This window comes from Neophocaena asiaeorientalis, unplaced genomic scaffold (genome assembly GCF_003031525.2).
Source record: "Neophocaena asiaeorientalis asiaeorientalis breed wild unplaced genomic scaffold, Neophocaena_asiaeorientalis_V1.1 scaffold79, whole genome shotgun sequence".
Classification (NCBI taxonomy): domain Eukaryota; kingdom Metazoa; phylum Chordata; class Mammalia; order Artiodactyla; family Phocoenidae; genus Neophocaena; species Neophocaena asiaeorientalis.
The window spans coordinates 2,882,529-2,898,422 of NW_020175402.1; the positions used below are offsets into that span (position 1 = coordinate 2,882,529).

At 46.5% G+C, this 15,894-nt stretch overlaps 1 protein-coding gene across 6 annotated transcripts in view; it reads left to right on the forward strand.

The window, feature by feature from the left end:
* NIPAL3 (NIPA like domain containing 3) overlaps positions 1 to 15,894 on the forward strand; it is a 51,794-nt gene that overhangs the window by 21,203 nt on the left and 14,697 nt on the right. For all 6 annotated transcript variants that reach the window (XM_024766656.1, XM_024766660.1, XM_024766661.1 and 3 more), the window contains 5 exons: positions 1,458 to 1,526; positions 3,139 to 3,310; positions 5,859 to 5,918; positions 10,088 to 10,233; positions 13,902 to 13,998. In XM_024766656.1, the coding sequence (XP_024622424.1) occupies positions 1,458 to 1,526; positions 3,139 to 3,310; positions 5,859 to 5,918; positions 10,088 to 10,233; positions 13,902 to 13,998 (544 nt within the window). The remainder of the gene's footprint in view (positions 1 to 1,457; positions 1,527 to 3,138; positions 3,311 to 5,858; positions 5,919 to 10,087; positions 10,234 to 13,901; positions 13,999 to 15,894) is intronic.

Below are 15,894 nucleotides of genomic sequence, written 5' to 3' on the forward strand. Positions count from 1 at the left end.
TGGGCCTGGCCCAGGCCTTGAAGAACATGCAGATTTCACAAGGGAGGGCACCAGTGGTAGGAGACTCTTTTTTTTCTTTCTTTTTTTTTTTTTTTGCAGTACGCGGGCCTCTCACTGTTGTGGCCTCTCCTGTTGCGGAGCACAGGCTCCGGACGCACAAGCTCAGCGGCCATGGCTCACGGGCCAGCCGCTCCGTGACATGTGGATCTTCCCGTACCGGGGCACGAACCCGTGTCCCCTGCATCGGCAGGCGGACTCTCAACCACTGTGCCACCAGGGAAGCCCAGGAGGAGACTCTTGAGCAAAGGAGGAGTTGGGAAAGCCCATGCTGGGAAGAGAGGATTCCTATTTGGTTAAAATGATGCATTCCTTTGGTGTTTAGCGGGATAATGCTGGCGGGTGTGTTGAGCACATAACATAGTGTGGTTTAAATGCTGGGCCGTGTACGCTTTGACCCAGCAGTCCCACTTCTAAGAATTTATCCCAAGGGATTAATCCTCATAAATGCACAAAAATGCATGAACTAGGATGTTCGATCACAGCATTGTTTTTAAAAAAGGAAATAGCCTAAATATCCAATAATACAGAAGCAATGATAGAAATGCACATCCAAATGGTAAGTTATTTTGACACTTATTAAAAATGGTGAATTATATATGCCTATCAAGAGAATGTATTTATAATACCTTAGGTAAAGGAACAGGTTATAAAACAAATTATAGTATTATTTTTATTAAAATAAATTAACATTGCCATTGACATCAAAATTCATGGACAGAAAAAAATTTTTACAAAAATCAAAATGTTTGCAGTAACTATCTCTGGGGGTTTTAGAGTGACAGGTGGCTTTTTATCTTTTTTGCACTATTGTTCTTTTCATTTATATTTCCTAATTATTCTACAGTGAATATACTTTGGGAATCATTGTATAAAGTTTAAAAAAAAATGCCGTGCTAAGGAATCTGAACCTCATTCTTAAGGTGACGTAAATTAAATAATGAAAAGTGCCCTAAGCAACTTTGCCACTTAAAGGAGCCTCATTGAGACCCCTCTGGGAATAGGAAGACTCCATTGATTAGATGGCAAATAGTATCCCTGCCTGTGTTTTTCTTGTAAATTCTGATTTCTGAACATTGCTTTTCTGCGCAAGACCATACCAAGTCAATACATTAATGGGACTGGAAGAGCAGGTTTAGGCCTTATCAAGTCCTTGTGACTGGAAGACAAAGGATGGTGCTTTCTGGTAGTGTCCCATTGCAGGCCATGTTCTGTAAACCAGCAAGGCAGCCAGAGTAAACTCAGGTAGAAAAATTCCAGTAGAGTGTCTGGGGGGGCGTGGCTTTGTGATGGATGTTGTTGGTCCTGTATTGGGACAACAAACAGTTGGATTCAAATGTGTCCTGGGGCCCTTTGGCTTAGGCCCAGCTCATGTCTGCTCCTGTGAACTTTCCTTACAGGAAAACTTGATCGGTGCCCTCTTGGCGATTTTCGGACACCTTGTGGTCAGCATTGCACTTAACCTCCAGGTACGTTTCAGTCACCAGCACTGTCTGGGGCAGAGATACAGCTGATAGCCAGGGTATCTGGTGCAGGCCCGGCTGCCTCCTCTCTGGGGGACATTGCCTATTCCATCCCAGGCTGGGACAATACCTTTTAGGTTGTTCCAGAATCTCTCTTGATTCTTTGTCCCTGCTTCATCCCCCATCACCCCTCAACTATGAAGACAGTGCTCTCCATTACTTAAAAGTCTCTGGGGGGTGCCTTGGAGCAGCTGCTGTGTATGCCCTGCCCCATAACTCCTCGGCCTAGTTGAACTCACAGGCAGCTGTGGTTTAGAGCCAGTTGACGACGCCATGGGAACTGGCCCCACTGGCGGCAGGTGCAGCTGGGAAGCCAGCTGTGTGTGTTGGGTGCTTGTGGCGGTTGTTAATGCCCCGGGGCAGCCTTCAACCAGTGGGGGATGGGAGTCAGTGGATAAATGCTCCAGGCCCCCGTCCTTCGGTAGGATGGTTCTGAGGGGAGTTCACAGGGTTTCTCAGAAGGACTGAGCCCCAGTTGCCCAAAGCACTAACTCACCGTGAAAACACCCTTCACTGGTCCTCCTCCCTTCCTTGTCTCACTTTCCCACTCCCTGACTTATGCTTCCTGGAATCACCTCCCAAATCAACTCCCTGCTCCCCAGCCCTTGTTTCAGGGACTGCTTCTGGGAAACCCAGTCCAAGACTTGACACCTGCCAGCAGGACAAATCCCACAGCACACTGGCCAACGCTTTCCCCCAGCGCTGCACAGCTTCCAGCTTTGGCGAGCCGCTCTGCCCCTCTGGAGCAGGCATGTGAACTCTGCTTCCACATACACACACGTGTGTGTTTCTGTGTGTTTCCGAGGCTGCATGGTCTCTTAGCTCCTTATGTGGTTCCCTCTCTTCTCTCTGCAGACCAGCACCTCTGCTTATGCATCTGCTTCTGTGCAGCCCTCATCAAGATCCTCCCCACATGGCAGCCTTGACCCTCTAAGTCAACATGCCTTTCTGGCTTTCCTTAGTCACTGCCTCAGGGTCTGTGTCCCAAGTTCACATGTCCAGAACCAGGAATATTGTCCATGCTTGGGCCAAGTATCCACCTGAGAGAGAGCAGGGTCCACTAGCACCCACAGGGCTGCCCAGCAGAGCAGCCAGCATCTCTACAGAAAGGAGTGTATCCAGGTGGGCACACTGAACACAGGGACTCCTGGGCATTGCTATTAGAGGGAAAAGTCAACCCAAGGGCCAGGCTGAAGTGGGGGTCCTTAGATCATGGCTTCCACCCCAGACTGCTCGTTGCCTGTGATGTGCATCAGAAATGCACATTTCCAGGCCTCACCCACATCTCCCGCTGAGGATGAGGCCCAGGCACATGTATTTTTTCAAAGCTTCCCAGGGAATTTAAGGCTTCCCGGCCAATTTGAGAACTGCTGTCTCAGAATAGCAACCTAAGATTTAGATCACTACTGCTTTACTCTTCTCTGAGTCAGAACTCCAAAAACACTTGACAGGTCTCCTCAAACTATTTTTAAAAGTGGGGAGTGGATTTAGGATTCGTGCATCTTAGCATCTTTTTCCTGGAGATCTGGACAAATCGCATTCTTTCTCGGATTTCTAGAAGTACTGTCACATCCGCCTCGCGGGCTCCAAGGACCCTCGGGCCTATTTCAAGACCAAGACATGGTGGCTGGGCCTGTTCCTGATGCTGCTGGGCGAGCTGGGCGTGTTTGCCTCCTACGCCTTCGCCCCGCTCTCGCTGATTGTGCCTCTCAGCGCCGTCTCCGTGATAGGTAAGACCCAGCTGCCACCCCGCCCCTCCCTTGGGACTTGCCTACCTCTGTGAGCAGGTCACCGCCAGTACCAAAGAGACTCACCAAACCAGCTTTTGCTTTGCTAGTAATGCCTAACACTTACAAAGCGCTTCGTACTCAGCAGGACTTGCTCTAAGCACTTTACAGATAGTGATTCTTCTAATCCTCCTGGCAGCCTTTTGAGGGAGATACTGTTATTATCCCCATTTTACAGATGAGGAAACCGAGGCACAGAGTGGTGAAATTACTTTCCCCAAATCACACAGCTAGCGAGAAGCAGGGCTGGGATGCAAACTGGCGTTCTGCCTCCAGAATCTGTTTAAGATTCGGAAAGTTTATCAGAATTGCTTTTTATTTCTACTGCAGAAGGAAGATAAACCTTGACACATTCATCCTAACACTGTCAAGATAAACTAAGCTTTCAGAGTTCAGGTATTTCGCACCTCTAAGAAATGCACATTCAGCTTATATTCCGATCTTTTTATATCAACTGATACCATTTTTAAAACATCACTAACTTTCTCATCTGCCATTTTTCTATGATTTCTGTAATTACTGAACCAGTGTTTCAGAACGTTTGAACCAACCGGAAGACAAAGGAGTTTTAATGTCCATGAAGTCACAAATAAAATAGAATTAGAAAAAAAATTCTTTTCTTCTAAAGTAAAAGATGTTAGTAGATTAGTGAACAGTAGTTTTTTGTACATAGGAGCAGGGACAGTGAACCTGCTTTGAAATGTTTCCTTCCATCCTGCTGGTAAGCATTACAGTGCCGAGAAGCTCTTCTCTGCTCTTAAAGGAGAAAATCCTATTCTGAGTTTTAATCCTCCTGGAATTAAGAGGGCCTCTTCAATACAGGGATGGCATATGCATGGCATTTATGTGCCCCTGCAGTACCCAAGGCAGATATCACTAATCAATCATAGTGAGCCTGGATGGGCCCTCAGAATTCTCAGGGCTTCAGGCAGTCATTACCAATTACTAGGAGTTGGCAGAGGAGCGGAAATCTATTTGCTTTCCCTGATCCTATTTATTGAAAGCCCCTCTTTTTCTCGACCAGGGTTGGTAAACAGGCAGCCTATAAGATGACTGAGGTCCTCAGGCATGCTGTGTTCTTTCCCACCCAGTATCGTTTCAAAATGTCATTTGAGTGCCTTTAGTTGAGGCAAGTTGTCTGCCGTAGTCTCAGCTTCTCTCTACTGTCTTACATCTGGCCCGCTTTCTACATCTGTGTTGTTGCCCAGCCCCAACAGGTATTTAGGTTTGTCCTCTGCCCATTGCTCATCTATCCAAAGGGCTCTCAGAACCTTTATTGACAATGAGGAATATGTGACTGAATGACTAAGTACTTTAAATCTTAGTCTTTGAATTTTAATAAGGATCAAATAACCAAATTCTTAAAAATGGGCTGAATTATAATGATGGGACTTCACATATCATCCCCTAGAAATTAAGGGGCTCTTAGAGTTTCTTAAGTCACCAAGTGAAAAATAATATTAAAAATAAATATTAAAATAATAATCACCATTTATTGGGTACCTATTACTTATTAGTTACTGTTCCAGGTACTTTAATAATAATAATAATAATTACTCAGTTATTGAGCATGTACTAAGTGATTTGCATATATTATCTCATTTAATTACCCCTATGACTCTGAGAAGTAGGTATTTTCAGTGATATGCTGATAAACCAACTCGAGAGAATGAGAGAAGAAGAAAAAGAAAAGAAAGAGGAGGTGGAGGGAGGGAGGGAAGAAGGGAAGGGACAGAAAAGTGGAAGAAAAAGAAGACCTGATTTTTAATGTTTCTGATGTAAAGGGTGTAAATACCCACACTGTCGCTGATTCCAAGCTACCAACGGTTTCCTGACTATTAACCCTCAGCAAGCTGGTGAAGGCTGGATCCAGCACACGAATTCAGAGACTAGGAGACTGACTCTCAGGTGAAGTGACCTACCCAGGTTACCCAGCCAGAGGAGGCAGACCTGAGATAGTAACCCTGGTCTTTTCACGGTGAATGCCAGCCCCATCCTTTAGGACAGTCACAAGAAAGTTTGAGTACATCTGCAAACGTGGAAGAACCAGGGGGGAAATGTCAGAGGTAGGCATTGCCTTCTGAAGGAGCAAGAGCCCTGGCCCCCAACAGTCCTGGGTTTGAGCGCAGCCTTTCCTCGCCAGCTGCTTGGTCTTGAGCGGGTCCTTTCCCTCTCTCAGCTTCAGTGTCCCCATTTTCCACATGGAATCATAACAGTGCCCACCTCAAAGAGCAAACACGCCAGAAACAACTTGTGTAAGTTGCCTGTCACACAGCAAGTATTCAACCCCCGGTGTTCCTTGTAGGAAATCCTCAGGGAGGCTCAGAGAGGAGCCTCTGTTTCTAATAACAAGAGACAGCTCTTGGGAGCATGAGTGAGAGCTTAGGCAAGCTCCAGCGCAAATGAGCCAACCCAGAGGGCACTGGCAAAGGGACTCCATTTGACTGATGGCAGCCTCAACGCTCTTCTCCCTGTGCTTTTTTTTTTATAGCCAGCGCCATCATAGGAATCATATTCATCAAAGAAAAATGGAAACCTAAAGACTTTCTGAGTAAGTTCGTGGATTGGAGCTCTGTTCTTAATTTCATGCTTGTGCTGTTTTTCATTGTGAAACCAGCTCACCCCAACGTAGAGATCATTTGTCTCCTTCTCCCCTGTGTGGTTCTGTATCCCACCCTCATCAGGCTCCTGAGAGCTGGGTTTTTTAATCAGTGGTTCCCAAACTTGGCTACGCATCAGAACCATCTATGCAACTTTTTAAAATGGGCTTTCATTTATTCCATTCAATCAATATTTATTGAACATCTATTGCTGGGATTTTAGGAGGCCCAGGAAAAGGCACCCTCTTTCCCTAACTGAGTTTTAAAACAGTGAGAACTAAATAAGGAAGTCAAACACAGGAGATCAGAAGTTATGCTTTATTACTAATAAAAGCTAGATTAGAACATGCAGCCACGTGAACTTGCTAACGCTCTCCCCGCAGTGCGCTCCAGCCCACAGCTAGACCTTGGGCCAGTCTCCCAAGGAAATATTTGGGTTTACAGAATGGAACACTTATCCAGAATTACTGCCGTACATATCCTGGGACAGAGAAGGGAGAAAAAAAGATCAAAACCTGAGTGTTTAAATTCTTTCGATAGATTAACTCCATTTCGGTCGAGAAATGCAGACCAATGGTGCAAGAGGCAGAAGTGTCGGTCCATTGGAGCTTCCTCCACATAGAAACCCAAGGAGTGGGGAAGAAATTACCTACTGAGTGCCACCCTCTGTTGTAGGTGCTGGAGATATAGCAGTAGGACAGATGAGGATCCTACTCTCATGGAGGTTACCGTCTAATGTATATGTGTGTTGGAGGGAAGAACATACAGTAAACAAGTTAACTATATAACTAACCAAATAAAATAATTCTAGATCTTAGCGAGTGCTTCAGAGAAAATAGAATGCTTTTTGTTGGGGCACTGGGGATGTGGGGATGCTTTTCCTAGACTGGTCAGGGTTAGACTCTCTGAAGAGGTGGGGCCCAGACCTAACTGATACTAAGGAGACTACCAATGCCAAGGTCTGTGGGCAGTGTTCCATGTAGAAGGAGCAGCAGGTGCAAAGGCCCTGAGGCAGGAATAAGCTTGGCGTGTCCGGTATCAGTAAGGCCAGTGTAGCTGGAGGGTGATGAGTAAAGGAGGAAACAGGACGTGAGAGCAAGGAGGCATGGAGGAACTGGATGATGCAGGGGCTTACGAGCCATGCTAAGGAGTTAAGGAGTGACATGATGGTGGGTCCAGGCTCTATCCCCAGAGACTTTAAATCTGGGCTGGGGCCTGGGCATTTGCATTCTCATAAAGCTCCCCAGGGTGAAGTATATTAGTCTGCAACTTGCTTTGAAATGTATCCAAAAAGAACCTGGCTTGATGAATGAGTGGAGGGATGAAGAAAACGGATCGCGATATGGGATAAAGCAAGTATAATAAAATGTCAGTGTAGAATCTAGGTGGTGGGACTATGGGTGCTTACTATTAAAGATTCTTTAAATATAAATTTATTTTTATTTATTTGTTTTTGGCTGTGTTGGGTCTTCGTTGCTGTGCGTGGGCTTTCTTCAGCTGCGGCGAGCGGGCTTCTTACTGCAGTGGCTTCTCTTATTGTGGAGCACGGGCTCTAGGCACGCAGCCTTCAGTAGTTGCGGCACGCGGGCTCAGTAATTGTAGCTTGCAGGCTGTAGAGCTCAGGCTTAGTAGTTGTGGTGCACGGGCTTAGTTGCTTCACAGCGTGTGGGCTCTTCCCGGACCAGGGCTCAAACCCGTGTCCCCTGCATTGGCAGGCGGATTCTTAACCACTGCACCACCAGGGAAGTCCTTGTGTCTGAAAGTTTTTAAACACAAAATGTCAGGGAGAAGAAGCTCCCAAGATGCTGCAGACACACAGCCACATTTGGGAACCACTGTTCTGAATCATTGGTGTAGAGTAACAGCAAGATTGGACCAGGAGGTGGAAAAAGAAAAGAATCTTACACTGAAAAAAGCAGAACTACTGCTCAGCAAACAAATGATGCCACAAAGACCAAAAGACTCAGAATGATTTGTAGTAATTCTGCTGGGGGAGGGGCGGGGCTGGGCTGGTTCTGAGATCAGTGTAGAGGTTTATGTCCCTTCCAGGGTCATGCTAGGTGGTCCTGGAATGAGAGGCATGCCCTATGTGAATTAGAAAAAGATGCCCCTCTGGGCATCTATAGTTCTGTGGGCAAATGCCTTGGTGAGCAGAGCATGGGCTAGATTTTAGCCCTCTTCACTGCCCTTGTGCAGTGAGCAACCTGCACAGCTGTACCTGGCTGCCCTGCTTAGAGTTCTATTAAGTTCAGCAAACATTCACCCTGTGCTAGACCTTTGCTGGACAACGCAGGCATATTGATGAGTAAGACCTGTCCCTGCTTACGGAGAACTTAAGACAATAGACTTGCACAGAACTTACCATGTTGAGTTTAACCATGGTTCATTCATTCGCTGAGCAATTGAACAACTGGTTTTTGAACACCTTTTGAGGCCTAGAATGAAAATAAAGGACATTTAATATGGTATCACATTTCCTCGAGATAGTGAAATGAAACAGGTAGAGTTAATTCTATCACAGAAAAATCCAGAAGCCTGTGGTCACAATATGTGCAGCTCAGAACTCACAGCCCTTTTCAGCTTGCATGGGGCTGGGTTCACTTAACTTCAACCAGAGGCTTCTCACCAACCCCACAGGGTTCAATTGGAGTGTGACAGGACCCTGGGGAAGAGTCAGGAGACTCTGGTCCTTCACCCAGGAGCATGCCTCCTGGGCCACCAACAGTATCTGACAGGTCTGTGGAGTAGAGTGTTGGTGGTATTTAGATAGTTCCCTTGGGAGTAGGTTAAATAGCCAATTGGGAGAGGCTGAGACAGTTTTTCAAAGGCATACCGTAGGCTCTGAAGGTTTGCTTTTGAGGTTTTTTTGTTTTTTGTTTTCATCTAGCCCATCTAGCTTTAGAATGTTCCTTGTAAAATGCATATTAAAACCAGAGTGCAATACTAGAACGGCTAAAATGAAGAAAAAATACGCAGTTTTGCTCATACGCTACTGGTGGGAGTGTAAATTCGTACAGCCACTTTGGAAAACCATTCGACAGTACCTACTAAACTGGACATCTACATCTCCCATGACCACGAATTCCACTCCTAGTTTTGTACCCAATAGAACTACACGCATATGTTTTCCAAATGACATGCACAAGAATGTTTGTAGCAACGTGATTTGTTATAACCCAAGACTGGAGACTACTTAAATGCCTATCAGCAGTAGAAATGATAAATTGTATGGTATTCACACATGGACCACCATACAGCAGTGAGAATGAAGAAACTACCGCCACATGCCAGGATACGGATGAATCTCACAAACATAGTCTTGCATGAACCCAGACACAAGAAAACGTACTGTACGAATCCATTGATATAAAGTACAAACCCAGGAAAATGGTCAGTGCCGGTAGGAGTCAAAGTGTTGCCCTGGGGGTGGGGGCTAGTGATTGGAAGGGGACATGAGTGGGGATTTGGGGGTCCTACAAATGTTCCCTTGCTCGACCTGGGTGCTGGTTACGTGGGTGAGTTCACTTTGTAAGAATTCATCGAGCACTTTTTTGTATGCATGCTATCTTATTAAAAAAATTTTTTTTTTTTTTTTTTTTTTTTTGGTACGCGGGCCTCTCACTATTGTGGCGTCTCCTGTTGCGGAGCACAGGCTCCGGACGCGCAGGCCCAGCGGCCATGGCTCACGGGCCCAGCCACTTCGCGGCATGTGGGATCCTCCCGGACCGGGGCACGAACCCGCGTGCCCTGCATCGGCAGGCGGACTCTCAACCACTGCGCCACCAGGGAAGCCCCTAAAAAATTTTTTTAACACTAAATGTATCTTTAAAAAATGACATTCAGGGGACTTCCCTGGTGGCCCAGTGGTTAAGACACCACACTTCCTCTGCAGGGGGCACGGGTTTGATTGCTGGTGGGAGAACCAAGTTCCTGCATGCCTTGAGGCGTGGCCAAAAAAGTAGAAAAAAAAAACGACATTCATGAAGATACTCTTTTTTTTTCAAGTAAAGAAAAACCCAAAATTCAAGCAATAGCAGGTCCCCATGTTACCCTAAAGACACATGCTGGCCTGGGGCGGGCGCTTGCAGTAAGCCCTGTGATGGCCTCCCTCTCCCTGCAGGGCGCTACATCTTATCCTTCGTTGGCTGCGGTCTGGCCATCGTGGGCACCTACTTGCTGGTGACATTCGCACCCAACAGTCACGAGAAGATGACAGGCGAGAACATCATCAGACATCTTGTGAGCTGGCCTTTTCTCCTGTACATGGTGAGAGAAGCCTCCGGTCCTTCCACCTGAGATGATGGGGGTGGGGATGGAGTCCTAGAAACCAGAAACCCAAATTCCCAGCAAGACGGGGTTCATGGGAATCATGATGTATTTCACAGCGCCGAACACCACGCTCGCAGAGAGCACGTAGTTCCTGGGGAAGTGCTTTTTTTCACTTGTGTCCTGAGTAATGTCTAAAACTGCATGTATAGTATGATAACTTGAGTTTTTTAGAGGTATTTGTAGGTCTGTACGTTACCTGTAAAAGATTGGATAGAAAAACAGAAACTCCGTCAGTAGTTGTCTCTGAGAGATGGAATTATGATTGTGTTTTTATTTTACCTTCGTCTTTACATATTACCCAAAATTTCTACAGTGAGCATTTAAAACTGTTATGGTAAGAAAAAAAGTTAAAATTTTTAACAGTTAAAGAATGTTATATATATATTTTTGCCCGCTATCACACAGCTGATAGAAGCTGATAGAAACACGGGAGACACTGCAGACTTTATCTCCTAAACCCCCAACCAGAACTAATCAAGGTTACAAATAGATTACAATTGTCTAATTGTAATCTAACTTGATTAGAAATAGCCTAATCAAGGAAAACATCTAAGGTATTTGGTAAAGCTTATTCCTGCTCCCCCTGCACCATGTTAAACACTTTTTAATGTATTATCTATCAACAAAAATAACGAGTAAACAGAGGAGTTTTATTTGAGCCAAACTGAGGACTATAGCCTGGGAGACAGCCTCTCAGATAACTCTGAGGAACTGCTCTGGAGAAGCATGGTTTTCAGCACAGATTTATATCTTCTCAGGTCAAAGAACTTTAAACAAGTCAGGGATACATTCCTTAAAGATATAAAACAACAACAACAAAAAACAGATCAGCATGTACACAGCAAGTCGGTTTGTCCTTGGTACCTGGGAAGGGAATCTTATCATCGCAGGGGTACTAGCATTGACATCCCATGAAGGGAGGCATTCAATATTTATTTTTAATGTGAACATTCTTTACTTCTGGTCAGTGTACCCTTTTCTTTAATAATTAAAGCAGGTGTACAATGTATGTTTGACAGGCCACAAATAGGCCACTTCAGTTAACATAAAATTTTTTTAAAAATTTCTCCATTTTAATCTTTTTTCCCCCCATATTTATTTATTTATTTATTTATTTATTTATTTACTTGGTTGCACCAGGTCTTAGTTGTGGCAGGCGGGCTCATTAGTTGTGGCATGCAAACTCTTAAGTTGAGGCATGCTTGTGGGATCTAGTTCCCTGACCAGGGGTCGAACCCGGGTCCCCTGCATTGGGAGCTCGGAGTCTCATCCACTGTACCACCAGGGAAGTCCCTGTTAGCATAAACTCTGAGTTAAATCATGTATAAGCCAGAATGACTTCCCTAGACCTCAATGTGTGAAAATTTGTTTCATCGCATCTCAGACTCCCTTGATAGTCCTATAACATAGGTGTTTTTCTCCCCATTTTATGGATGAGAAAACTGGATCTCAGGGTTAGCAAACTTGCTCAGAGTCCCGTGAGAGCCGAGCTGGACCTGAAGCCTGCCTGCCTGGCTGGCCTCACGTGTCACCACAGCCTACTAACGAAGGTGTTCACTGTTTTGCCTTGACTCGAGCAGCCTGGGCCTGCTGTAGAGGCCCCGAACGTCCTTTTTCCTCAGATTGCCCGTGAGGCAGATGATAGATTCCCCCAAGGTTGGGGCTGTGTCATCTCCCTAGCGCCAGCCAGCCCCAGCGTTGACCTGTAGGCATGGAGAAGTGTCTGCCGGGCAGAGCCAGAGACCCACCTCTTCAGGAAAAGCTTAACCCCAGAACACAGGCTTCTCTTTCAGAGAGTCCTGGGCTCGAGTCCATTGCATGCCGTGTAGCCGTAACCAAGGCACTTAGCTGCATGCTCTGCCTCCTTCTCTGTACGTTAACTGGCGGGGTCCCTGGACCCAGGGTGGCTGTCAGGTCCACCCGGCACGTGACGGATGCTCAGTGACCAATTCAGTTTGGCTTCCTCCGTCGTCACTGTGGGGCAGTGCTGCCAGCTGGAAAGATTTGGCCAAATCAAATTCAATAAATATTTATTGAGTGTCTGCTATGTGCCAGACACTATGGGTATAAAAGCTAAACGAGACGGGCTGACAGAACTCATGGTCCATCAGGAGGCACCAACACATATACAGCCATCTCACGATAGAACGCCAAGTGCTCTCCCAGCGTGCGTTTAGGCATCATGAAGAACGGTGGGGAGATCGGCCACTCCCACCCCCCCTGCCCAAATGTATGCACATCAGTTGGGAATGTTGATGAGTAACTGTACATCTGCTTGATGGCGTATTTTGCAACAATTAAAGATAATGATGACAACTTCATAAAACATGAAAATTGTTTACGGTAACTCACAACGGCCCAGCACAAAACTGTGCTTTGACTGTGATGACAAGTAGATAAAATATGTATTCACTGTGACAAAGACAGGAAGAAACAGGAAAATGAACGCAGCTGTGTTTTATGATCTCTAATTCTGAGGAATTTAACAATTTTTTTCTTTTTAAAATGCCCATTAATGTTTCTGCGTTGGTTTTTGTGATAAATGAACTTCGGTAGGAGGTTGGGATAGGCAAACAGAGCTGAGCCATTGCTTTAGTTTTGCTGGGGGCTGGGGCTGGCTTCACTCCTTGGGAAAGTATTGCCAGATGTCTGGACCTTTAAGGAATAGAAAGGACAAGCTGTTGCTGCAAAGGCGGGGAACTTCTCAAACTTCAGAGTTTTCAAACTTGCTGTTGTCTAGTAAGATTCTACTGATGGAGCACCTTCTGAACACCAGGCACTGGGCCCCCATCTGCAGGCAGTGTAGCCTAGTGGGAAAGCGCGTGGGCCCTGGAGCCAGACTATCCGGGTTCAAATCCCAGCTCTGCCTTTTGCTGGCTTGAGATTCTTCATAGAATTATTATGCTGATTTAGTGAGTTGAGTAAAGATAAAATGCTTAGAATAGAGCCTGGCAGATTTATGAGTTCACTAAGTATAAGCTGTGATCGTGGCCCTCTAAGTTAAGAACACTTATCCCTGTTTCACAAAGGAGGTAACTGAGGTTTAGAGAACTTAAGTGACCTGCCTAAGGTCACACAACTAGTTTAGAAGGCCTCATAACTGGGCCTCCCTGACTCCAGAAGTCCTCTTTTTTCCGACTCTACCAAGCTGCACGCAGTGGAGGCTTGGTTAGCAGGCAAGTGGTATATATACTTATATACTTAACCAAGAGCTCTTCTCCTCACCGAACAAGCAGCTCCCTCTTTAACCAACTCCCAGTTTTAGTGGGGGTTACCATGGAGCAGTGAAATGGGACACCAGCTCAGCCTGATGAATCTTGACCATCCAAGACAGGGGGACCTGAGGCCAGCCCAGCACCTTCGGAGCCTCACCGCGAGGTGAACTGCTCCTCAGTATTGGGAGTAGAGAGGTTCAGCGTTCCCTGCTTTCCTGCAGGATGTGTATCAGCAGTTTGGGAAATACTGGCTGTTTCAATTCCCTTTCAACTCTGAGGGCCTGTGACTGATGCAATCAGCGGCATAAACTCCAGCCCAGCCCTCCAGGGTCTCCTGGTCTTGCCTGTGGCCCCCGCTGACCTCCTTCCCCCGCCCGCTGCTCTCCGTAGCTCGTGGAGATCATTCTCTTCTGCTTGCTGCTGTACTTCTACAAGGAGAGGAATGCCAACAACATTTTTGTGATTCTCCTCTTGGTGGCGTTACTTGGTAAGTGAGGGTCCTGGGGATTGAGTTTTGCCACCACTAAGTAGCACCAAAAGGAAATGTGGGTTTTGTTTACTGAGCTGTGGCATCTGGACTCAGGAGCTGCTGGAGGCCGGCTCAGGCTGGTCCCTCTGCATCGGCGGCTGCAGGAGCTGGGTCCCTGCTAACCGGACGCAGGCCTTGTCAGTTCCATCGTGCTGCTGACGGCATTCGGTGTTCTTGAGCCAGACAGACACCCGTCCCCTCAGGGTGCCACCCATTCGAGAGGGAGGAAATGACAGTAAACGAGTTGACAAATACATAGATAGTGTAAGTTTGGGCAGTGACAATTACAATGACGAAGAAGAAAGCAGAGTAAGGGTAGGGGTGGGGGGTTAAGAGTTTATTTCAGAGAAGTCAGTGGTGGAACAGGTTCCAACAAGTGAGCCCCTAAGGGTCCGTGTAAGACCTATCAGAGGTTAAGACTTAATTCTGGATTCAAAGGCAAGAATTGATTTTGATTTTGCTATCTTTTTTTTTTTTTCCTTTTAAAGGCATGGGTGCAATGGGGGAAATGGCTCCTAAATCAGATTGGGGCAAGGTTCTAACCCCACATAGAGTTAGATTTACTAAGTAGAGCTGTGAGAAGCACCCCCTCTTCCTGGAGAGGGAGAGGTGGGTGCGGCCCTGCCGCTACCTCCTAGTGACTGTCCCTGTGTCAGCCACTGTGTCCTCTAAAAATGGGCCTAAGAGAACACCGAGATCTCGGGGGGAGAGGCGATTAAATGAGATGAGCACCGGTCCCCAGTGTGTGTTGTTTCCTTCTGTCCTTCTGACAGCAAGCCCCCATTCCAGTGACAGGCCATAAAACACACAGATATGTCATCATAGGACAGGGCTCCATTTTTTTGTTTTTAACAGCTTTACCGAGATATAGTTTACATACCGTAAAGCTCACCTGTTTAAAGTATACAATTCATTGATTTTTTTTTTTTTTTTTTTTTTTTTTTGCGGTACGCGGGCCTCTCACTGTTGTGGCCTCTCCCGTTGCGGAGCACAGGCTCCGGACGCGCAGGCTCAGCGGCCATGGCTCACGGGCCCAGCCGCTCCGCGGCATGTGGGATCTTCCCAGACCGGGGCACGAACCGGTGTCTCCCGCATCGGCAGGTGGACTCTCAACCACTGCGCCACCAGGGAAGCCCCTACAATTCAGTGATTTTTAATATATTCATAGAGGATACAACCATCATCATAATCAAATTTCAGAACATTTTTGTCACCCTAAAAAGAAACCCTGTGCCCACTAGCAGTCACTCCCCATTTTTCCATCCTCCCAGGCCCTGGCCAATCACTAATCTACTTTCTGTCTCTATGGATTTGCCTTTCTGGACGTATTACATAAACGGAACCGTACACCATGTGGCTGTTTGTCCCTGGCCTCTTTCACTGAGCATGATGTTGTAGAGGTTCATTCCTGTGGCAGCATGACTCAGTGGTCCGTTCCTTGATGATTTTGTTTGCAAAGTGGATTGGAAGATCACGGTCCCAAAACGTTCTCTCCTGGTGAGGTGGAAGGTCAGAAGGTTCTGAGGCACGTTGGCCAATTCCTTTCTGCCCCCTCCTCACCAACAAGGACAGCCTGGAGAAAGTGCTTGACTTAACTGCCTGCCGATGTTTGAAAACTGTAGTCTAAGTAGCTGAGGAGCCCAGAAGCCACTGTGTCTGCTGGGCTGTTGGCAGGAGAAGGCAAAATGAGCAGACGCTGAGAAAAATAGGAAAGCAAAGCATTTCAGCCAGAACAAGGAACTTCATTTGTACCATACTTGGGAGTTCCTTTTAATTCCCGCTGTGGCAGGGGGAATCCAACAGTTTAGAGTTACAAGTCGTTTCTGCAGCGCTGGGTAAAGCAGTGGTCTCCAT